The sequence below is a fragment of the Carica papaya genome, chromosome 2 (assembly GCF_054855325.1).
Source record: "Carica papaya isolate Zhongbai chromosome 2, ASM5485532v1, whole genome shotgun sequence".
Classification (NCBI taxonomy): Eukaryota; Viridiplantae; Streptophyta; class Magnoliopsida; order Brassicales; family Caricaceae; genus Carica; species Carica papaya.
In genome coordinates this window covers 8462655-8486998 of record NC_142310.1, presented here as the reverse complement: position 1 = coordinate 8486998, position 24344 = coordinate 8462655, and the positions used below count along the sequence as shown (strand labels likewise).

Genomic DNA, 24344 nt, shown 5'->3' with positions numbered 1-24344 from the left:
TTTATAGTTCTATTTATAGTTTTTATTTCGAGTATTTCTTTTAATTAGCTTATTCTTTCATATGTTGGATACGTTTTTGGTTATTGTGTAAGGGATGTTAATCAGAATTTTTATTTCGCTTCCGCACTTAGAACTTTTAATACATACATCTTCATTTTAATTTCCGGGGCCGTTACAGTTGGTATCAGAGCCGCGTTCCTCGGACTCATCCCTTACACAATAATGCTTAGAGAAATACCCACCGATAAATCGTTACCCAACTCTTCCTTGTGAAATGTAGGTGTAAAGAAATGAGGAGAGGAACACCCCCACTAAACCGAGCAGCCCGGAATGATTCACTTCGGAAAGATGTGGACAGAATATTTGAGATGTTGGAAAGGATCATGGCCGCCCAGCAAGGTCGAGAGGAGAGAAGGGAGTTACCCAAACCTCCCCCACTACCACGAGTTGAGCCACCGCTACAGCAAGCGGATCCCGAGCCACCCCGACATGAGCCTGCTCCAACACAGTACCACTCGGTACCACCGCCGCAGTATGAACCGGTGCCCCAGCCACCGTACTGCCCGGTACCACCACAGTACAATCTGGTGCTCCCACCATTTCAGCAGGTGCCACCACAGGGCCCCCCAGTCTATCCCCAGCCGGGCCCAGTCCCTCTTCCATGGGACCCAGCTCCTTCCTTGATCGACCCAGGCTACATAGAGAGGTACAGGAGACTGAACCCTTCCATTTTTGCAGGGGGATCCTCTTTTGAAGATGCCCAGTACTGGTTGGCGGAGACTGAGAGAGCTTTCAAGACCTTGGGAGTGGTTCCCGAGCAGAGAGCTGCCCTTGCTTCCTACATGCTGGTAGGAGAAGCAGGTCGTTGGTGAGAGCTCAAGCAGACCACCTTGCCTACACCAGCCACTTGGGAGCAGTTCTTAGCGGCCTTCCATACGGAGTATCTCCCTGAGCACATCCGACACCTGAAAGAGATGGAGTTTGTTCAGCTGGTCCAGAGAAACATGACGGTATCGAAATATGCTAGTAAGTTCCTAGAGCTGAGCCGATACTCCCCAGAGACATTGATGGATGAAAGTAGGAAGGCCAGGAGATTCCAGTGGGCCTCTGCCCAGAAATCAAGCAACACTTATTGGTACTGGAGCTCAAGACATACTCAGCCATTCTAGCAAAGGCACAGATTGTGGAAAGGAGTTTCAACACCCGTCCTCAGTCAGCAGGGAGTCACTGACCCTCGACTCCACCCCACAGACCCGCTCATACTGCGCCGGTCCAACCAAATAAGAGGCCCAGACCAGTGATCTAGGCCCCTCCTCAGGCTCCAGGGGCAGCACGTGGAAAGATCTGTCAGCACTGTGGCAGGGATCACGGGGACCGACCATGCTACCGCCTCAACAACACCTGTCGCATATGTGGTAGTGCCCAGCACTATGCGAGAGAGTGCCCGAGGAACCAGAACCAAGGAAGACCTCCTTTTCATGGCAGGGTTTACAACCTTACCCAGCAGGATGCCGACGCCGACCCGGACGTGGTACAAGGTATGTACACTATCTGTGACCATATTGCTTATGTTTTATTTGACACTGGTGCATCGCATTCATTTATTTCACATATTTTTGCTTCCAAACTTAATATATCACCTGATAAACTTGATTCATTGTTGTTTGTATCTACTGCTGGAGGTGAAACACTATTAGGAGAAGTTATCTACAGGGCTTGTGCCGTAGAGATAGCAAATTGAAAACTGAGTGTAGACATGATAGGGTTAGACACGGGGGATTTTGATATAATCTTAGGAATGGATTGGTTATTAGTGTATCACGCCACCATAGATTGCTTTAACAAGAAGGTTGTATTTAATCCTCCCAATGAGGAGCCATTTACAAATTAATAAAATCATTTAGTACTTATTCCTTGATGGTAAGTTTTCTTAATTTTTTAGTACCTTAATCTTGCTATTTTCTCTAACTAGGCAAGCCCAAGAAAGAAATTTGTATCCAAGAGATTCCAGTAGTTCGAGATTTTTCAGATGTGTTTCCGGACGAACTACCCGGACTGCCAGTGTACAGGGAAGTCAAGTTCACTATAGACTTACAACAAGGCACCCAGCCCATTTTGATTGCTCCTTACCGCATGAGCGGCATTGAGATGGAAGAGCTAAGGAAACAGATCACTGAATTGCAAGACAGTAGTTTTATTAGACACAGTGTTCCCCTTGGGGTGCCGGAGTTACTTTTGCAAGGAAGAGAGATTGAACGTTGAGACTGTGTATTGATTATAGAGGATTGAACTAGGTTACGATCAAGAACAAATATTCCCATCCCAGAATTGATGACCTCTTCGATCAGCTGCAGGGTGCACAGATCTTCTCTAAAATAGACCTGCGATCAAGTTGCCATCAGGTGAAGATAAGAACAAAAGACATCCCCAAGACGGCCTTTCAAACCAGGTACGGACACTATAAGTTCCTGGTCATGCCATTTGGGTTAACCAACGCCTCGGCAATCTTTATGGATCTTATGAACAGGGTCTTCAGAGAGTTCTTGGATCAATTTGTTATCATGTTCATCGATGACATCTTAGTCTACTCAAAAAGTAGAGAAGAACATGCTCACCATCTTGCTCAAGTTTTGCAGGTCCTCAAAAACAAGAAGTTATATGCAAAGTTGAGTAAGTGTGGATTCTCGCTTGAGCAGACTGCCTTCCTAGGACACATCATATCGAAGGAAGGAGTATAAGTGAATCCCAAAAAGGTTGAAGAGGTACTTGGCTGGGAAAAGTTGATATCAGTTAAGGAAATTCGGAGTTTCCTGGGGATGGCAGGTTATTACCGCAGGTTTGTTGAAGGATTCTCCAGCGTAACAGCTCCTCTAACCCGACTCACGAAGAAGAATGCCAAATTTGAGTGGAATGAGGACTGCGAAAGAATTTTTTCAGAATTAAAGAAGCGACTGACTACTACACCTGTACTGGCTTTACCGACTGGATCGGGGGGATATACAGTTTATAGTGATGCCTACTATCTAGGCCTGGGTTGTGTTCTGATGCAGCATGGAAAGGTCATAACATATGAGTCCAGGCAGTTAAAGAATCATGAGAAGAATTATCCCACCCATGACTTAGAGTTTGCCGCGATCATACACGCCTTGAAAACCTGGCGCCACTACTTATAAGGAGAGACCTTTCAGATCTATACCGATCATAAGAGTTTGAAATACATATTCACTCAGAAGGATCTCAACATGCGTCAGAGAAGGTGGATGGAACTCCTTAAATACTATGATTGTGATATCTTATACCATCTGGGTAAGGGCAACGTGGTAGTAGATGCTCTCAGCAGGAAAAGTGCAGGTATCTTAGCCCATTTGATGGTTTTAGAATGCAGGCAAATTAGGGCCACACAACAGGTTCGACTCCAGGACTTGAGGAGAGCCACATGTTTGGGCCGCCTAACAGTCCAGCCCGAGTTAATCCAGAGAATAAGAGAAGCCCAGTCAGTTGACCCTGCCCTAGTAGCCCGCAAGAAGGATGCAGAACAGGGAGTGAGCTCAGAATTCCGAATCTCTGCCGATGGATTACTCCATTTCCAAGACAGGGTATGTGTCCCAGATGATAGTGAATTAAAGAGAGACATCATGATAGAGTCCCATAGCTCGAAGTTTGCCATGCATCCAAGAAGCACCAAAATGTACCAAGGCATGCGACTCCGGTTTTGGTGGAATGGGATGAAGAGAGACACAGCCTACTTTGTATCCAAGTGCTTAGTATGTCAGCAGGTCAAAGCATAGCATCAGCGCCCAAGTGGGCTACTTCAACCTTTACCGATTCTGGAGTGGAAGTGGGAACACATCACTATGGACTTCGTAACAGGATTACCCAAGGCACGTTCAGGACATGACACCATCTGGGTAATAGTTGACCGGCTTACCAAATCTTCCCACTTCTTGGCCATCAGAATGACCGACCCCTTGGACAAGTTGGCAAGAATATATATCCGGGAAATAGTCAGATTGCACGGAGTTCCAGTAACAGTAGTATCTGACAGGGACCCCAGGTTCACTTCTCGGTTTTGGAGTAGCTTTCAGCAAGCCATAGGAACAAAGCTGTCTCTCAGTACTGCCTTCCATCCTCAAACTGATGGACAATCAGAAAGGACAATTCGTACACTTGAGGATATGCTCTGAGCATGTGTCATTGACTCCGGGGGCCATTGGAACAACCATCTACCCCTGATAGAGTTTGCTTACAACAACAGCTACCAAACAAGCATCGGCATGGCTCCATATGAGGCGTTATATGGGCGCCCATGCAGATCACCGATTTATTGAGAAGAAGTGGGTGATAGAAGATTGTTCGGCCCGGATTTGGTAGAGGAGACCACGTCTAAAATAGTTAAAATCAAAAAGAACATTCAGACGACTCAGAGCAAGCAAAAGAGTTATGCGGACACCTGAATGAGAGATCTAGCGTTTGAGAAAGGCGACCGGGTGTTCCTTAAGGTCACTCCTTCCAATGGAATTAGTAGGTTCGGCATGAGGGAAAAATTGAACCCCCGATTTATTGGACCTTTTAAAATCTTAGACATGATTGGTACTGTTGCCTACAGACTAGCACTGCCTCCAGAACTCTATAAGGTCCACAATGTGTTCCACGTATCCATGTTACGTAAGTACAACCCGGACCCCTCTCATGTCTTGGATCATGAACCGCTTCCACTCCAAGAGGACTTATATTATGAAGAAGTACCAGTCGGTATCACGGACTGAAAGAGCAGGATATTCCGCAACCGAGAAATATCATTTGTAAAGGTCATGTGGCAGAACCATACGCCAAGGGAGGCTACCTGGGAGGTAGAATCAGATTTTAAAGCCCAGTATCCTCATTTGTTCGACCAAGAGTAAGAGGTAAATTTGGGGGACAAAATTTCTTTAAAGGGGGGAGAGTTGTAACACCCAAATTTATTATTTTTATTTTTTAATTTATTTTAATTTATATTAGAATTTTAGTTTAATTTTTCAATATTTAATTTATAAAGTTTTAATTTAATTTAATTTAATTTAATAAAAATAAAAATAATAATAATGATAAAATATGGTAAAATTATTTTTGGGATTTAATTGAAATTGATTTTGAAAAAAAGGGATGAAATTTTGGATTCTGGTGGTGTTTTTGAAAAGAAAATCGGAAACCGGAGGTCAAAACGCAATTTAGGAAAGTTGTGCCACGTCAGCAGCCCAATCATCAACCCTGGCCAACCAGAACATGCCGCGTGGTAAGGAAGCTGACGCGGGAGGCCACGCAGGACGGAGCCACGTGGGCAATCCGCATGCACGTGATCGAACAGTCCAGATCTCACGTGTGCTGACGGCCTAGATCTCAAACGCACGGACGGCCCAGATCTCACGCATGCAGACGGCCCAGATTGAATCACGCACGGATGGCCCAGATCGCATCGTGATGGACAACCCAGATTTGTTCCTATTTTAATTGCGATCGGACGGTCTATATTAAATCGTGATGGACGGCTGAGACTAAAAGGGGAAGGTTATAAATAACCTCACCCACACCCGACCCCAAACCCTAGCCGCCAGTACCCTCGCCGGAGAAGAAGAACCAGTCGCCGGATGAGCCGGTCGCCGCCACCCGCCGCCGCACCAGAGGGTTTTCCGACCGCCAAACGAGGTAAATTTTCTCCCCTTGGCTCGTTTTTTGATGTTGAATCCATCTATGGCCAAATCGGAGCCAAACCACCGGCCAATCGGCCGAAAAATACCTCCGAAGTCCAGCGGCGCTGCCGCAACTTCCCTCAGTTTTTACCTCTGATGAGGCCATTTTCGGTTCCCGTTCGATGCAATTTTTACACCACTGTGATCACCGTCCTTTTCTCTACAGGTTGACTGGAGCAAAACATCAAACCGCGACTCGCGCCAGAGAAGCCGTCGCACCCGAGAGCTCCGCCGCCGGTAAGTCTCAATTTTTCGTGATTTTTTGGCCCACTAAGGGCCCTAGGGTTGTTTTATCGCAGGAACCAATGCAAGTTTGGCCGAATTCGGCCGAAGACGGTCGAAAACGGCCAACCCAAGGCGGATCGCTGTGCCAGAATTCTGATATTGGCCGAAAAGGGGCCCTGGGTCTGATTTGGGGTTTTTGGGGACACGTGCAGGTACCGGTAGTGCGTTTTAGTTTCCCGAAAAAAATTCAGAAAATTTAGGGACAACCTGTAGGCGTATTGTAGAACCAATTTCAGACCCAAAAATAAGGATCTCTCACCCTATTTTCTATCACGGCATTAAAGCCTAATAAATGATAAAACGGTATTTTATGACTTAATAGATATGTATAATTGATTAAGGTTGACAGTGGAGCCCGAATTTGATATATTATCGGTCAGTTGTTGTTTGATCTATTTTACAGTTTAGAATGCAGCATGATATCTGATGTATTTATTTTATAGTTTCGTATGCATGAATCACGGTTTCGTTTACTATGGTTTGAATTGTTGTGAACCCATTGTTGTCTTGTTTGGTGTTCATTACTGTTTTACATGTTTATGTTTGATTGGATAATTGAGACTAAGAAAAATGGCAAAAAGGTTATGTGAATTGATAAATGGATAATGTGGACAGCCTGACTAGATATCCTGGGAGATGGTGGACGGACCGGATCCATAGGAAACCCTACCGAGAATGTGGTCTCTCATATCAGACGGGGTATGGAGACCTTATGTGTTTTGGCACCCATACTGGACGGGGTACAGGGACGGCCCGTTTCACCCTCATATCAGACGGGGTATTGAGATTTATGGTTTTGGCGCCCATACCGGACGGGGTGTGGGGACGACCCGTTTCACCCTCATACCAGACGGGGTATTGAGGTTCATGATTTTGGTGCCCATACCGGACGAGGTATGGAGACGGCCCGTTTCACCCTTATACAGAACGAGGTATTGAGGTTTATAATTTTGGCGCCCATACCGGACGGGGTGTGGGGACGACCCATTTCACCCTCATACCAGACGGGGTATTGAGGTTCATGGTTTTTGCGCCCATACCGGACGGGGTATGGGGACGGCCCTGGAATCAGATTATTAATGTTAATGGTTCACGTGTAGCGGGGACCCCCTATGGATCCCCACGGATACTAGTAAGCTGGTAAAAGAGAAAATTTGTTGTCTGATTATTGAAGTACAAAAGTATAACATGTGTTATGTTACAAAGTGTATATGATTTTATGATAGTTATAATGTTATTGTTTTTATATATTATTTTCACAAATCTCACCGAGGTAAGTGGACAGTAAATATTTTTATCATTAATAAATGAGTTTATTATAAATTATGCTCCATTGGTCGTTTTTGTTTTCTACCAACTTTTACTTCTGTGGCAGTGAGATAGTGTGATGTCTTTACTGAACTAGTGTAGCTCATTCTTTACTTAACCATTTCAGATCAGGAAGACGTGATTCCTGAGCCCGTTTCGCAGGAAGACGGCGAGTTAGACGCGTAAAGATTTTATAGTTCTATTTATAGTTTTTATTTCGAGTATTTCTTTTAATTAACTTATTCTTTGATACGTTGGATACGTTTTTTGTTATTGTGTAAGAGATGTTAATCAGAATTTTTATTTCGCTTCCTCACTTAGAACTTTTAATACATACATCTTCATTTTAATTTCTGAAACTGTTACATAATAAATAAAAATAAATTAAAAATATAATTATATTATCTTATCATCTAAATAAAAATATATAATTATTTAAATATTAAAAAATTGTATCTTTCTCATTATATATTATTATCATTTAATTATTATTATTGTGGTATATTAATTAATCATCAATTAAATTTATCCGGTTCATCTCTCACACGTGAATCAACTTCGCTAAGCCTCAATTTACCCTCCCTCGTTCACCTCGTTGATTTCTTGTTTCTTCTTTCTTTTGTCTGTTTCCTTGCTGTTGTCTCTCTTGTCCCCAACCCCTAGTGCAGAGTTCGCCTCTATCTCATCTTCCCACCAGTTCCAAATCTGCTCCAAGAGAACAGCCTCAACATATGCTGAATCCACTGCTCTGCCTGCCGCAACTTCCTCGGCTTCATTTTATCTGCACCCATTAGATTTCTGACTTCTATCAATGTTTCCCTGTTGTTGCTGAGCGATGTTTGCGGTGGGCTAAATTGGAATTGGGGAACGGTCAAGGTGCTCGGGAAGGTTCCCATCATGCAACATTTTCTGTTTGGTTGGCTTGTCAAGTGGGAGAGTAGCATCTTGTAGTTCTGTGGTAATCAATACAGAGGATCGAAGAGAGTAATCAATATTCTTGTTTGTGTTGTAGCTGCATACGAGAGACTGGACTTTACAGTAGCAAATTCGAATTTACTTGCGTCCTGTAATATGAATTCTATCAAGCATCTTTTTCCCGCAAACCCTGGATTTAGTGGTGCCCTGAAGTATTATAGAGGTAAAAATTTCAGATTGATTAATTGATGTTTTATGTTGTAGATTGTATGCGTACTGCCAAGACCCTCGTTTTCATGGGGATTGACATTACAAAGTAAATTCCACTCTTGTTACGAAAGTAATTTTTTAGAACAACTATGGAAGTAATGTTTTATGGATTTGTAGATGCTTCCCATGACCTGTAGGTCAAGAAGTTGAAAATTGTTGTCCTGAATATAGTGACAAGAAGAGAGAAGAACTAAAGCTTAGATTCTTAAAGGCTATTACAAGACGATTGTTTCTTAAATTATGAATCCGTTTCAGCTCTCAAAGTTTTCCTTGTAGGAAATTTAGATGATTTTTTTTTTTGTTTCTATCCAAAAGAAGAAAAGAATTAGGACAATGTTGAAAAGCCAATGGAATATTTGTGATAAATAAAAGATTAATATCAGTATCTATATCATGGTCTCCACTAGTATAATAGAGGTTATTGGAATTCAATTTATGATATATAGTTTTACTCTCCTTGCAGCATTTTGCAATTTCTCTCTCAATTCATCCAAACTTAGGAGAGTGGAAGTTCAGTCTCCTGAGCAGGAAGTAGTGATTGCTTTGGGAAGTAATGTAGGTGACAGACTTCATAACTTCCATGAAGCAATGCAGTTAATGAAGAAATCAGGCATACACATTACAAGACACGGTTGTTTGTATGAGACTGAGCCTGCCTATGTGACTGATCAGCCTCGCTTTCTCAATTCTGCTGTTAGAGCTGTTACAAAACTTGGGCCGCATGAATTGTTAGGCAATCTTAAGAAAATTGAGAAAGAAATTGGTCGTACTGATGGTATAAGATATGGTCCAAGACCAATAGATTTGGATATACTGTTCTATGGAAAGTTCAGAGTTAGTTCTGATATACTTACTGTACCACATGAGAGAATTTGGGAAAGACCCTTTGTAATGGCCCCCTTGATGGATTTACTGGGATCAACTATTGACAATGATACAGTTGGTTACTGGCATTCTTTTTCAGCTCATTCTGGCGGACTTGTTGAAGCATGGAAAAAATTGGGAGGTGAATCCCTTGTTGGGAAGGAAGGAATGAGAAGGGTTTTGCCAATTGGGAATCAGTTGTGGGACTGGTCACAGAAAACTTCTATAATGGGTATACTTAATTTAACCCCAGATAGCTTCAGTGATGGAGGGAAGTTCCAATCAGTGGAGGCTGCAGTATCTCAAGTTCGCTTAATGATTTCACAAGGGGCAGATATCATTGACATCGGTGCACAATCTACACGACCAATGGCCTCTAAGCTTTCAGCTGAAGAAGAATTACATAGACTACTTCCCATCTTAGAGGCTGTTGTAGGAATGCCTGAGATGGAGGGAAAACTTATATCCGTAGATACTTTCTATTCGGAAGTTGCTTCAGAAGCAGTCAGTAAGGGAGCTCATCTTATAAATGATATATCTGCTGGACAGTTAGATCCTAACATGTACAAAGTTGTTGCCAATCTCAAGATTCCTTATATAGCTATGCACATGAGGGGGGACCCATGTACAATGCAAAATAATGAGAACCTGCAGTATGATGATGTCTGCAAGCAGGTTGCCTCTGAACTGTATTCCAGAGTTGGAGATGCTGAACTAGCAGGTGTTCCAGCTTGGAGCATTATTATTGACCCTGGAATTGGATTTTCAAAGAAGACTGCAGATAATTTGGATATCCTTATGGGTTTACCAACACTTCGAGCAGAAATGGCAAGGAAAAGTTTGGCGGTATCCCATGCTCCTCTATTGATTGGGCCTTCAAGAAAGAGATTCTTAGGTGAAATTTGTAGTCGCTCTGCTGCAGTGGAGCGGGATCCTGCAACTGTTGCTTCTGTAACTGCCGGTGTACTGGGAGGTGCAAACATTGTAAGAGTACATAATGTGAGAGATAATTTAGATGCTGTGAGACTCTGCGATGCAATGCGAATCCATAGATCTCTTGCATGACATTTTTAGGAGATCAGAAAATTATATTAGCTCACAAAGTTACCAGACTTGATCGTCCAAGGCTGGTTTTTTGTTATGTGAAGAATTAAAACACAAGGGAAAGTTGCGGAAGAAGAATAACAGAGAGGAGATCTGACACAGAGTGGAAGCACAAAGAAAAAAGAAAGCTGGGAGAGAGAAATAATCTTCTATTTAATTCCTCTGTGACTTTTACAAGGCAAAATAGGTATCGATCTTACTCTGATAACCATTATTAGATTATCAACTACTCCAACTATTTTCTGCCTCCTAACTAATTGTCATTTTATATATTTGTAGGTGGAGATTCAATGATGTCTTATCTCCATCTAAAAGAGGGAGAGATTATTCTTACATTTTATTTCATTGTATTTTTTTTTTTTTTGTTTTATTCTTAAATTTTAATTTTTTATATATAGAATTTACTTATAATTGCAAAATAGAACCAATTTTACTTCGGCACTGTTAAGTTTTTATCATCTTGCTCGGGAGTATCCGAAACTGGCATTTCTCCATCTATTCATCAACTATCTCTTCATGCTTTCTGGTTAATATTTTTCTGTAAATTTGCTGGAGAACAAGATGAACTCAAGTATGTTGGCGTTTGTTCCAAGATGGTCAAAAATTTTTCGTTGGCTCCTTTTATTAAAAAAAAAAAAAAAAAAAAACTTCAAGCAGCTTGTGGCAGTTCTTCTAGTACTATATATAAGCCTATGTGCTTCCTTATCTTTGCTAATTGATAGTGAGGTTGAAGAAGAGATAGAATACATAGTTTTTGTCTTTTTAGTAGAATCCATGGAGCAAGGAGAAGCCATTGTTGAAGAAGCTTCTCTAGAACAAAGCCAATAAAGTTACCTTGTTTTAGCCCATTTGATTATAGTTTAGTGTCTTACAGATCAAAATAAAAACAAACTACTTACTGTAGCTTATTTTTCAGTCAAATTAGTATTTATTTTGGCTCAATTTGACTTTCGTAAGGGTACTAGCTTATAGCCACAAATAAAACGTATGCTATAAAACCATACAATTTAATAAGAGTAAATTCTTTTTTATTATTTGTAGTTTTTAATTATATTTATATCTTATTTCAAAATTTTCTAATTATTTTTCATTAGTATAAAAAAAGATTAGTATACATTAAACAACTAATCAATGACAATAATAACAATTAAAATTAAACAGATGATGATTACTAAATTTACAATTAATAAGTCACTTAATAAGCATTAAAATAAAATAAATTTTTTATAAATTAAATTGATCTGCAAGTAGGCACTTTGTGAAATTTATGACTAGACGAAAAGCCCAACGAGGAATAACGAGTCTGCAACTTTATTTTAGGAGCTAAAACATGCAATATATATATATATATATATATATATATACATAAAAAAATGGTAAGGTAATAATTAGTTTTCCATTCCACAAGGACGTAAGAATCCCTTAATTTTCTGAGATAATCTTTGCATGATTAAACCCTTACCCATTCCGGCAATTGAGGCTATCTTAGCCCACGAATCCTAATTGTTTAATGTCTTCAAATAAATTGTATAAGTAATTACATCTTCATTATAGAGTCTTCTTTTTCCATATATATTATATATGCAGACAAAACTTTTTTACGTTACCAAACACTGAAAAGGCTATAAAATACATGTGTCATGTCTGTCTTTCAATTTATGAAAAATAAATTTCATACATACATACATATATATATATATATGTATATTTTACGTACAAACTCTTTTGAGTGCTCCAAACCCAGTTTGCATTTTCTGAGGAAATGACGATTTGTCCAATGGGAGAGGTGGCTTGGATCATATCATCAATAATGTTCTTTATCGTCTCCTTTGCTTGCTCTATTAATGGAGGTTGTCTGGTATATACTTATATTTTACTGTCTGTTACATTCTAAAACTCGGTACAAATCTTCTTTTTTTTTTCTCATTTTTCAGTGGATATATATATATATATTGTTTTTTTGTGATAGTAGATTGGAGAGGAATGTGCGTCAGACAAAGACTGCGGCGCTGGACTGTATTGCTTTTCTTGCGCGCTTGGCCCTTCAAGATGTGTGAGATCAATTTACACAGACCAATTCAAGCTCCTGGTAATTAAACTACGACTCTCCAACCCACTGTAAGAAAAAGTAAATCTCAAAACTCAATCCATTTCTAATCAAACCAGAAATTAAGCTCCTTTTTTTTTTTTTTTTTTTTACCTTATTTGTGAAAGAAACTTTAACAAGATCAAAACTCGAGATGTGCTAGAACTAATTTTTGGGTAAATTACAAACAAGTGTCTAGATTCAAGGGTATACAACAAAAATCTTTATAAAAAGAAAACATGTGAAATTTTGACCAAAATTAAAGAGGAGATATACTTATACTCAATTAGACTTTAGAATTCAGAGACCATCTTGTAACGTAACGAGTTTGGTCGTTTCAGAACAACTCGTTACCATTCAACAAATACGCTTTCTTAACAACTCACAACTCTTTTGCCATTCGCGGAGAGCCTCCCCACACTGGAATTCCCCGAGTCACAATTACTAATCAAGAAGACACTGTAACCCAACAATTAACCGTAAGTCATATTATTTATTAATATTTATTTTCCTATATATATATATATATAATATTCTCCATTAATTTCATTGAGTTTTTTATTTTGTTCTCTCTCTCTCTCTCTCTCTCTCTCTCTATATATATATATATATATATATGTTATCTGCAGAACGGTGTTCGAGCTTTAATGTTGGACACTTACGACTTCAAAGGAGATGTCTGGTTGTGCCATTCTTTTCAAGGAAAATGCCATGATTTTACTGCTTTTGTAAGTATATGCATATAACTAAAATTGACACTGAATAACTATTTGTTTTAATGTATTAATCATAACACAGTACAACATAACCTCTGAATAAATATATACAAAAATTCAAGACACACAGTCTTATAGAGAAAACAAAATGATGTGATTATTCTTATATATATTTTATTACCATAGGAACCTGCTATAGACACTTTGAAAGAAGTAGAGGCTTTCTTGGCAGCAAATCCATCAGAAATTGTGACATTAATCCTAGAGGATTATGTTAAAACCCCAAATGGGTTGACCAAAGTTTTCAAGGATTCGGGGTTGATGAAGTACTGGTTTCCTGTTTCCAAAATGCCTCAAAATGGTGAAGACTGGCCTCTTGTCAAAGACATGATTGCAAATAATCACCGCCTCATCGTCTTCACCTCAGCTCGTGCCAAGCAACAAACCGAGGGAATCGCTTACCAGTGGAATTACATGGTTGAAAATCACTGTAAGTGCCTAATTCAAATTATACAATATGTAATTCAAAAGTATCATCTAATTATTAAAATATATAAATTTTTGTTTAAAATGAATGATATCTTATAATTCACGGAGCCATTTTTCCCGAAAACCTTAACATGGAAGAAAAAATTTCAGATGGGTCTCAAGGAGAGGAATCGGGGAGTTGCAGTAACCGGGAAGAATCAGCGGGATTGAACGACAAGAGCAAATCACTGGTGCTGGTAAATCACTTCAAAACAATTCCAGTAAAGGAGTTGAGTTGTATAGACAATTCAGAAGACCTTAATGATATGCTCAAAACTTGTTTTGCTGCTGCGGGCAACAGATGGGCTAATTTTGTAGCTGTGGATTATTACAAGGTCTCGAAAACTTTTTTAACTTTTTCAGTAAGTAATTACAGAATATTTTATTCTTAGAATGATTTGTTTGGGTGATGCAGAGAAGTGATGGAGGAGGAGCATTTCGAGCTTTGGATATGCTGAACGGTCAGCTGCAATGCGGCCGCGATGATGTACATGACTGTGTGGTACGTGACTATTTTTTAGAGTATATATATATATATTGTTTATATTTGATTAATTTAGAAATATACACCATCGCACATATTATAATTAACTATACTCATTCCTTTTTTCCCTTCTTGCAGCTGGGATCATCAGAGAAATGCTCTCCATAACAATGATATCAATATACATATATATATATATATATGCCAGCATGATGTATGAACTGGGTTAAGTCCAATATGATAATGCAAGTTCCAAATTCTTATAATTGAAAGCGAATCGTGAAATTTGATACAAGTCGACGCATATATATATATAAGTATAGTAAATAATTGTCTTGGCTGAAGAAAAGATCCAAATAGTATATTGTTTCTTAAAAACATCTAACAGGTGCGGATTATGTATAAATATTTAATATACAAATAAATCAAATATGTCAAACTCATAAATTAAAAATATAAAATATAAAATAGTATTAAAAATTAATTACAGAATAATTTGATTCCGTTAGATTTTTTTTTTTTTTTTTTTTTTTTGCATATATAAAATAATAACACTTTTAGTTTTAATTTTTAAACTTTAAATAAATATATTTTTAGTTTCATTTTATTTTTAAATGATAAATTTATTTTATTTTATTTTGATTTTTAATTTAATTTAAAAAATTACTTTATTACAAGATTTAAATACTTATAATGATTAAGGTAAAAATTTATTTAATTTATAATATTTGATTTAATAAAATTACTGAATTTAAAGTCATGTTTTAACTCTGATAAAAACACTTTCAAGAATTTGGAGATAATTAAGGAGAAAAATAAATTTTAAAATTCTGAAAATTAGCCAGCATGGAGATGCTAAATGTAATGAATGTTCTAAAAAGCTTCAAAGAAATTAAGAGCTACGATTATTTTACTGACAGTAATTAGTTGATGGGTCCATTTTAGAAGAGTTAACTTTTCAGAGTGGAGTGGAAGGCAGTCTCCAAAAGTCAACACAATTAATGAATTACCAAATTTAGCTCCCATCAACTTCTCCCCATCATTTACTAATTTTAACTTTTTTATTTTAAAAAAAAAAAAAAATCAGGATTTACTAATATACTTTAATTATAGAGTTTTAATTTCAATTAAATTTTGATTTAATTATGATTACTAAGTTTTCTTGTGGGTTATAGGATAGTTTTGAAAGTTATTACAAAAAAAAAAGAGCAGCAAACCCATTTAAATGTACAGTTGCATATTAGATTAGCTTGTGATTTCATTAATTGTCTCGAGATTGGCCTTACTCGTTATGTTCGAATTGCTTATGCGTTTGCGAATTAATGAATGTGATCTTCGAATTATTTGAAATACTAGCGTTCTTATGTTAAACGATTTCATAAAAATCATAATAGTTAAATAAATTTTTATAATTTAATAATTTTAAATTTATATAGAGTATAAAAAATAATATACTTAATTATTATATATCAATGGACACTTACATTTGTAAATTCGATATATACTTGCTAGAGCTTAGCCCACACATTCATAAGTTACTAGTATATGAACCAAATTTTTGATTACCCACATAATTATTTATGTTCAAGAATCTCATACATGCACATATTTAATATCCATTCCACGTGGATTAATTACCTAGTTTTTTAAAAATAATAATAATAATTTACAATCATGACACGTAATTTTTAAAGACTTGTATCATATGTTAATAGATATAATATAATCTTTTTTTAATTATATAAAAATAAAACAATTATTTTAATAGAAACAGAAAAGTTTCTAATGAAAATGTAAAAAAAAAAACTTAGTTTTACTGAAATATTATGAAATGAAGAAGATATGAGACCAAAATATGTAGTAAAATATTTATATGGTACTTAATTTCAAGAATTACAGCTAACTAAAAATTAATCATATAATAATATTATTATACCCATATTTATTTTTATATTTTAACTATTTAGTTTATATCTAAAAAATTTTAAGTAGATAACTATATACATATATCATACTAAATATAAAATATAAAATAATTTAAGATAATGAGTTGCCATGTATAAATTCTGGATTTTACTTATATATATATGTGTGTGTGTGTGCATATCTATATATCTGAAATACTATATGAATTCACACATTAAAGGAAGAAAATTAACATTTCTACATTAGGAATATTTTGCGTAAATTAATTGTATCAATATTTTCTCAAGCAACAATATGATTTCTTTCACAAAGCAACAAAATTTATTTCTGAAAGGAAAAAAATAAAAATCATTAATGAATTTGATTGCATATTAAATATGTGTCTTTAAAGGATTGGTAGAGGATATATAAATATATTTGAAAATTTTAAAAATAAAAAAAAAATGTTATATACAAAATAATTATATTAATTCTACTTCTATAATATTTTTGAAGTATAAAAAATTTAAACTACATGTCATATAAACATATGGTACAACGTGGTACAAGTGGCATTATAGCCAAAAAAAAAAAATACAACAATTAACAACCTACAGTCACCATGTGAATAATAGTAAGGATAGTAGAGTTTTATTAGACGTTATATTAGCTGTGTCATAACTTTTAAATTATATCGTAATCGTGTATTAGTAAACGATGATATTGTATAAGTATAAATAACTAAAATAAGGGTTAAATTGAGCATTTAGTGTACTTTAAATGCGTGTCTAACTTATTTTTTTTATTAATTTGAGCGTAGTATATTTATGAATAAAAATATATAAATATCACTATTTATTCGTTTTATAGGTTGGAAACTTGCCGTTTTATTTGTCAGCTCTGACTTACATCCGTCTATCACAATTTTCATATGTCAATCTTCATTTTCATCCATCAACCTTTTAATCACGTTACATATCATTTATTACATTATTCTTCTGTTTAGAAGATTATTTATTATTTCGTTATTTTTATATGTATTGTTAATAAATATAAATATTTTATATATAAAATTTTACTAATATTTATACAAAATAATTTAAAATTGATATAATTACTTTCAATAATTTTAAACAAAAAGAATTAAAAGCAAACTTTTTTTAAAAAAAAAAAAAAAAAAAAAGCTTTCCATATTTGTAAACCAGGAATGAAAAAACAAAAAGGGGTGAGGAGATCAGAAAATCTAAAGTAATCTAAAGGGATGATTTAGTCAACCATTGAAGAGATGATGCTCACAAATCTCTTCATGAAATTGTAAAATTTGTCTTTGTAGTAACCAAATCTGAAGAGTAATATTCAGGATCCAAAAAGTTATGATAAAATCTGATATCATTAGAACATTAACCAGCATTTATTAGTATTGCCCAGATTGCATGTCATAATAGGCTTCACTAGATGGGTGCAATGTTTTGGCTTTCATAGTAGTATTTCGTTCTGTCTCTATCTACTTCTGCTCAAGAGATTATTTTCTCCTTTTTTTTTTCCCCCCCTTTTTATTTAATATTTTGCAGCGAGACCCATAAACTCAATATTCCTCTGACTCATAAAGAAGAAACCTTAGCAGAAGACTCATACGAATCGATGGCTGTGTTGTTGGTGGTGGTTTGTGGGTTGATTGCATTGTCGTTTTGCGTGTGTTTCGTTTTCTTTCTTCTCAGATGGAATGAGATTACATACAACACAACAGGCTTGCCTTCTGGTACAATGGGTTGGCCTGTTTTTGGGGAGACAACTGAGTTTCTTTCTGAAGGACCAAACTTTATAAAGAACCAGAGAGCAAGGTCATCTTTCTTTTTTTTTTTTTTTTTTTTTTTTGGCTTCAGTTGCAAGGTGTTTCTTCATAAAATCTTTATGTTAATCATATTCCCACCAAAACCCAAGTTTTGTTTTCGACTATATCTGAATCGTTATTCATTATTTTCCAAGATGTACTTATGAAGTAAGGCATGAATATTGACAGGTACGGTAGTTTGTTCAAGACACACATATTGGGCTGCCCTACAGTGATCTGTACTGACCCAGAGCTCAACAGATACATACTCATGAATGAAGAAAAAGGTTTCGTTCCAGGCTATCCACAGTCCATGCTTGACATTCTTGGGAAATCCAATATTGCAGCCTTGCATGGTTCGGCTCACAAGGTTATTAGAGGCTCATTGCTATCCCTTATTGCCCCTTCCGCCATTAAAGACCATCTGCTGCTCAAAACAGATTCCTTCATTAGATCATTCCTTGACAATTGGGAAGCCAGAACCATTGATATCCAACAAAAAACCACCGAGGTCAGCTCTTTTGTCTAAATAGAGGGTGTGAATAAAAAGAGGGTTCATATATTTATAATAAGCTTCTGTTGTATATGGCACGAATAAAAACTGATTTTGGCTTTTGGATTTTGGTTATCTTTCATTCAGATGGCTCTGTTAATGGCCTTGAAACAAATTGTTGAAGGAGAATCAAGTTTGTTCTATGAAAGATTCAAAACAGAGTTTGATAAGCTGGTGTTAGGAACATTATCACTTCCCATCAACATTCCAGGCACAAACTATCACCGTGGGGTTCAGGTTGTATAAATTATCTAAGCCTTAGTTATTATAATTATATGTCTGAATTTCTTGCTCAATATTGTTTAGTATTTCTTTGGTGATGAACATGTTACAGGCGAGGAAAAGGGTTATTAAAATCTTGAGAGAAATCATGGAGAAAAGAAGAAACTCATCGTATACAATATTGCATAACGACATGCTAGACCAACTTATGAGAGAGGAAAATTCAAAATACAATCTGAGTGATGAGGAGATACTTGATCAAGTCATTACAATTTTAAATTCGGGTTATGAAACTGTCTCGACTACCTCGATGATGGCCATCAAGTACCTTCACGACAATCCTCAAGTTCTTCAAGAACTCCGAGTAAGTGAATCAGTGTGATCTTTTAGTAAATAATTTTTTTTTTTTTAAATATTGAATTATTTAATTATGCATCTTATTATTATAGTCATCAAAACTAATAAAATTTATTTGTAAGAAAATATTATTTTCGTCAAAATTAAATTTTATAATTAATCTCATAATATACTTAAAAAATAATTTATATATTAGTGAGATTCAAATTCATGATGTTTAAATAAAAAATTATATTTTTAAATGATACTCTAATATATAATTATTGATAATTTGGATTTAAATTTTTAAAGAACAATATCTTTAGGTTTTAAAATTATTTAATTTATAGTACAAAACATCATAATTAATATTTTTATTTTTATTATAACCTGATGAAAAAGAAGTCGAGATAATTCTTTATAGATATTTATATTACATCAGCTTTATTGTCTGGCTCTAAGATATAGATTTACTGATATATATATATATATATATCTTGTACTGGGTTAGGAAGAGCATTTGGCTATACAGAAAAGGAAAAAGGCAGGGGATGCAATTGACTGGGATGACTACAAGTCCATGACCTTCACTCGCGCAGTGAGCAACAAATATAATCATCTAACAATTTGTTTATTTAATTTTGATTATACATATACCAGTTTAAGTTTCAACATATATATATATATATATATATATTTTTGATGTACAGGTGATTTTTGAAACCTCTAGATTGGCTACAGTTGTCAATGGAGTACTAAGAAAGACTACCCAAGACGTCGAATTGAATGGTAGGCAATAAAACTCCTTAAAAGTTATATATTATCACCGTGTATAGTTATCGCTTAATTAATTACTAAAATATATAAATTTTGAATTCAAGAAATTTCCAAGAGATATATGTATGTATTAATTTTCAGGTTTTGTTATACGAAAAGGATGGAGAATATACGTGTATACCAGGGAAATAAACTATGACCCATACATATATCCAGAGCCTTTCAGGTTTAATCCGTGGAGATGGCTGGTGAGTAAGTCTTAACCTGATTAATGGGTGTTTGAATCTTAGAATTAATCTAATCAAGAAATTGTAAAATTGAGCGCAGGAAAATAACATGCAGTCTCACAAGTACTGCTTAATATTTGGAGCTGGAAGCAGGTTGTGTCCCGGAAAGGAAATAGGCATTGCTCAAATATCTACATTCCTTCACTATTTTGTTACAAAATACAGGTTCAGTACATATATATATATATATATATATATATATATTTTTAACAAAAATTTCTTGATTAATATTTATATGGTCGGTGCAGATGGGAGGAAGTTGGGGGAGAGAAAATTGTGCAGTTCCCTAGAGTTGAAGCACCAAATGGGCTGCACATAACGCTATCAAATTTTACTAATTTGAAATCATTAAGGATTTAACTTTTTTTCCAACTGAATTAGACTAATTATTATTATTATTATATATAATATCGAGATCATATGCTTAGTTTTAACTCAAACACCAAGGCAGCTGGTAACGTGAAAAGCTGCATGCAATTATTAAAGCCATTAAAATTAAGAATGTTTGAAATTTTAACTATTCTTTTCTACTTACCCTTTACCCTACATATATATATATATATATATATACATATCTCATTCAATTATAATTCACATTAACAACGTTGAATACTATTTAAAACATTATAATAACATAAATGTTATTTTTAAATATTTAAATTAATTAACATACTAATTTTTTGTTCTTTTAATCATTTTACTTAGACACGTTAATATTTATGGTTGAGTGAATTGTTACGTGACCATTAACATATAAAAATATTTTAATTTTTAGTTATTTTTTAATATAATAAAAATAAAAGATAAATTCTTTTTGCTTTTAAAATGAAGAGAAATATAATTTTTTTTTAGTTTTTTATTAAAAATAATTAAAATATTTTTATATTTTAGCTATTTAATATAAAAATTTATTTAACCAATAACAAATGTACATTTAAATTAATATTATGTAACAAATTTACTAATAATATTTAATAGTTGCGTATCAAATTTAATGTTATGTAACAAATTTACTAATAATATTTAACAGGTATTGTAATACATATATTTTTAAAAAATTAAAAAACAAAATATTAATAAAAAAAATCAAATAATTAAAAATAACACAAACAACATACCAACATTTTTAGGCCTATACAGTTATATTCACATCAAATCAGGCTCAAATTCGGGGCGGATCCGAACCGAACTGGGGAATCCAACACTATAAATTTGTGTTTCAAAAAAACAATCTTTAGAACCCTCTATAAACGCAAAGACAAATCTCCCTTTAACTCTTTGGACTACAACTACAACTACAACTACAACTACAACTCCCCTCTTTTCCTGCTTCTCTCGTCACCCTCTGTCTCTCAACAATGGCGCAATCGTCGTTGAAACCTACACCATTGTTGAAAGATGAACTGGATATAGTGATACCCACGATCCGGAACCTGGATTTCTTGGAGATGTGGAGGCCGTTCTTCCAGCCGTACCATCTGATCATCGTCCAAGATGGTGACCCATCAAAGACCATCAAAGTTCCTGAGGGATTTGATTACGAGCTCTACAACAGGAACGACATTAACAGGATTCTGGGTCCTAAAGCTTCTTGCATTTCGTTTAAGGACTCTGCCTGTCGGTGCTTTGGCTACATGGTTTCCAAGAAGAAGTATATTTTCACTATAGATGACGACTGTTTCGTAAGTCGCTTGTCTTCACTTGATCTGTTTCTTTACCTTTCGTTCTTTTTATTTAAACGGTATTTTGTGGATACCTTTTTGATGCGTTTTGTTTCGTTGCTGAGAAACGGCGTTTGAAGGGAAGTGATTTTGAATTTTTGGTAATTGGAAAAAGATCACCTAAATTTGGTTCTTAGGGCTGATTATTAAGGTTCTGTTCCTGATATTTGAATAATGGAACAACCCGGTGCGTGTTTTATCTTTGGCAGATTCGGATCTTTCCTTGTTTGATTGTAACTCTGTGGGTTTGTACAGCCGGGGAGTTATCTGATAATTTTTGGTGGGATTTGGACATGATTTTACTATATGTTTGTGTGAAAGTTTGACTTTTTGACTATGTTCCAAACATAGACTGAATGAGAATTTCTCCTGTGAATTTGAGTTTTAGGTAGAATCGTTTTATAGATCTTTATCATATGTAGATTTTATTTACATTGTTTATCATAGATTGGTGGAGTTTGGTTCTTGTTTTGCTCTACTAGTCATTCCTGGTTAGAATTCTGTTTTTAACTTATGATAGCATTGAATTATCCTGCTAGATCTGTGTTCTTCTTCTCTCTCTGTTCTTAGTTTCTAGCAAGAAAAAATGAAATTGAGGCATCTTTGAGTTAGACAGTCACTTGGTTGATTTATACCTTTCAGCTGTCTCCGCTCCCTGTTTGCATATGCATCCAAACAGTTAACACATTCATATGAATTCATCTTCATTTTATAATTTATAGGTGGCTAAAGACCCTTCTGGAAAAGATATCAATGCACTAGAGCAGCACATAAAGAACCTGCTGTCACCATCAACTCCAAATTTCTTCAACACCCTTTATGATCCATACAGAGAAGGTGCAGACTTTGTACGTGGATATCCTTTTAGTCTTCGTGAGGGTGTCCCGACGGCTGTCTCTCATGGCCTCTGGCTCAACATCCCTGACTATGATGCTCCTACCCAGCTTGTGAAGCCTCATGAGAGAAACACAAGGTATATATACCAAACTCCTAGATTAGTTATTTGCCATTTTAAACTAAACTAGTAAGACTGAAACTGTCGTATGCATTAATTCTCATTTTTTGTTCTCCATTGGTTGTAGATATGTTGATGCGGTGATGACAATCCCAAGGGGTACTCTGTTCCCCATGTGCGGTATGAATTTGGCATTCAATCGGGAACTCATCGGACCAGCAATGTACTTTGGACTTATGGGTCATGGACAACCAATTGGAAGATATGACGATATGTGGGCTGGTTGGTGCATGAAGGTAAATGTTCTGTGCGAATTGTCTATTCTTCCTCTTGTTCTAAATTATTAAGTAGAAGCGAATGACAAGATCAATGTTTTTCGATCCAATATTAATGGAATCACTGGTTCATTGTGATTGATTTGATTGTTTTAAAATGCTTATTTGACATGGATGAAATTGCAGGTTATATGCGACCACATGGGATGGGGGGTGAAGACCGGTTTGCCCTACATATGGCACAGCAAGGCAAGCAATCCATTTGTCAATCTGAAAAAAGAGTACAATGGTATCTTCTGGCAAGAAGAAATCATCCCTTTCTTTCAAGCTGTCACCCTTCCACCGGAATGCACTACCGTTCAGAAGTGTTACATTGAGCTCGCTAAGTACGTGAAAGATAAGCTTGGAAAGACAGACCCTTACTTCATTAAACTTGCGGATGCAATGGTCACATGGATTGAGTCTTGGGATGAACTTAACCCTGCTAAGGCAGCATCTACCAGCCTACCCAACGGCACCACCAAATGAAATGCTCAGAATGAAGAGCTCCTGCTCTTGGTATAGATATAGATTATTAGTTTCTCCATGATTACTTATTACTATGATTATTTTTATTATCACTTTTTCTACCAGAAAAGTATTGTTTTTTTTTTTTTTTTTTTAAATGATAAACTTAATTAAATATTAAAAACCCAATGCATCAGCAACAGGAGTAAGAGTAAAGTCTTCCCGTACATGAAAACCGGGGAAGGAACGGGCCGGGCTGCCCTTGCTACGCCATGTACCAGAAATAGTGTTGTTGTTGAGGTTATTATTTGTAATATAATTAGTATGATATTTGTCAGCGTTATCGTTATTTGGGTTTTCATTTTGAGCATAATCATATATTGGTTTGAATATAACAACAACGAAATTTTCAGATTTGAATTTGGAAATGATTATATGTGGGTAATGGGCATATGTGGCTACTGCTTTTTTTTTTTTTTTTGTCCTCTAGACGCTGTAAATTTTTGTGTGGTCGTAGAGGCCTTTTGTTGGAGGTCAAAGTCTCCTCTAATGGAGCTCCGGGTCGGCTTTTTGAACCCTTTTTTTTTTCCCTGTAGGGTCACCGAGAAAGAAGATGGTAAAGTGAGCATCCCATCTCACGTTTTGATCCGTACATAACCACGAGCTGATAAATATAGAAAAATATATCA

At 35.8% G+C, this 24344-nt stretch overlaps 4 protein-coding genes across 4 annotated transcripts; all 4 read left to right on the top strand.

Moving 5' to 3' along the window:
- The first annotated feature begins 7876 nt into the window (after nucleotides 1–7876).
- LOC110824244 (Dihydropterin pyrophosphokinase / Dihydropteroate synthase) lies at nucleotides 7877–10994 on the top strand. The gene is made up of 3 exons (XM_022054819.2): nucleotides 7877–8457; nucleotides 8968–10659; nucleotides 10752–10994. Exons 1-2 carry the CDS (start codon nucleotides 8391–8393, stop codon nucleotides 10431–10433), a joined length of 1533 nt encoding a protein of 510 aa, XP_021910511.1. The 5' UTR covers nucleotides 7877–8390; the 3' UTR covers nucleotides 10434–10659; nucleotides 10752–10994.
- A 1224-nt stretch (nucleotides 10995–12218) lies between these two features.
- On the top strand, nucleotides 12219–14558 carry LOC110823994 (PLC-like phosphodiesterases superfamily protein). The gene is made up of 8 exons (XM_022054500.2): nucleotides 12219–12330; nucleotides 12445–12561; nucleotides 12900–13037; nucleotides 13188–13286; nucleotides 13461–13764; nucleotides 13914–14137; nucleotides 14218–14304; nucleotides 14425–14558. The coding sequence occupies exons 1-8, from the start codon at nucleotides 12235–12237 to the stop codon at nucleotides 14452–14454; spliced, it is 1095 nt and encodes a 364-aa protein (XP_021910192.1). The 5' UTR covers nucleotides 12219–12234; the 3' UTR covers nucleotides 14455–14558.
- Nucleotides 14559–17701: 3143 nt separating this feature from the next.
- LOC110823995 (cytochrome P450 85A-like) lies at nucleotides 17702–20810 on the top strand. Its single transcript, XM_022054501.2, has 9 exons — nucleotides 17702–18032; nucleotides 18212–18533; nucleotides 18663–18812; nucleotides 18910–19161; nucleotides 19645–19731; nucleotides 19844–19922; nucleotides 20052–20158; nucleotides 20238–20362; nucleotides 20446–20810. The coding sequence occupies exons 1-9, from the start codon at nucleotides 17833–17835 to the stop codon at nucleotides 20555–20557; spliced, it is 1434 nt and encodes a 477-aa protein (XP_021910193.2). The 5' UTR covers nucleotides 17702–17832; the 3' UTR covers nucleotides 20558–20810.
- Nucleotides 20811–21422: 612 nt separating this feature from the next.
- LOC110824288 (putative UDP-arabinopyranose mutase 1) lies at nucleotides 21423–23998 on the top strand. The gene is made up of 4 exons (XM_022054875.2): nucleotides 21423–21879; nucleotides 22641–22891; nucleotides 23001–23169; nucleotides 23335–23998. The coding sequence occupies exons 1-4, from the start codon at nucleotides 21556–21558 to the stop codon at nucleotides 23674–23676; spliced, it is 1086 nt and encodes a 361-aa protein (XP_021910567.1). The 5' UTR covers nucleotides 21423–21555; the 3' UTR covers nucleotides 23677–23998.
- The last annotated feature ends 346 nt before the right edge of the window (nucleotides 23999–24344 follow it).

Excerpts from the sequence above, each read along its gene's own strand:
- LOC110824244 (XM_022054819.2), top strand. The coding sequence starts at position 8,391 with ATGAATTCTATCAAGCATCTTTTTCCCGCAAACCCTGGATTTAGTGGT. Across the intron at positions 8,458-8,967 it reads TGCCCTGAAGTATTATAGAG|CATTTTGCAATTTCTCTCTC; the intron begins GTAAAAATTTCA and ends CTCTCCTTGCAG.
- LOC110823995 (XM_022054501.2), top strand. The coding sequence starts at position 17,833 with ATGGCTGTGTTGTTGGTGGTGGTTTGTGGGTTGATTGCATTGTCGTTT. Across the intron at positions 19,162-19,644 it reads AAGTTCTTCAAGAACTCCGA|GAAGAGCATTTGGCTATACA; the intron begins GTAAGTGAATCA and ends GTACTGGGTTAG. Across the intron at positions 19,732-19,843 it reads CCATGACCTTCACTCGCGCA|GTGATTTTTGAAACCTCTAG; the intron begins GTGAGCAACAAA and ends TTTGATGTACAG.
- LOC110824288 (XM_022054875.2), top strand. The coding sequence starts at position 21,556 with ATGGCGCAATCGTCGTTGAAACCTACACCATTGTTGAAAGATGAACTG. Across the intron at positions 21,880-22,640 it reads CTATAGATGACGACTGTTTC|GTGGCTAAAGACCCTTCTGG; the intron begins GTAAGTCGCTTG and ends TATAATTTATAG. Across the intron at positions 23,170-23,334 it reads GGGCTGGTTGGTGCATGAAG|GTTATATGCGACCACATGGG; the intron begins GTAAATGTTCTG and ends ATGAAATTGCAG.
- LOC110823994 (XM_022054500.2), top strand. The coding sequence starts at position 12,235 with ATGACGATTTGTCCAATGGGAGAGGTGGCTTGGATCATATCATCAATA. Across the intron at positions 12,562-12,899 it reads CAGACCAATTCAAGCTCCTG|AACAACTCGTTACCATTCAA; the intron begins GTAATTAAACTA and ends TGGTCGTTTCAG. Across the intron at positions 13,287-13,460 it reads GCCATGATTTTACTGCTTTT|GAACCTGCTATAGACACTTT; the intron begins GTAAGTATATGC and ends TTATTACCATAG.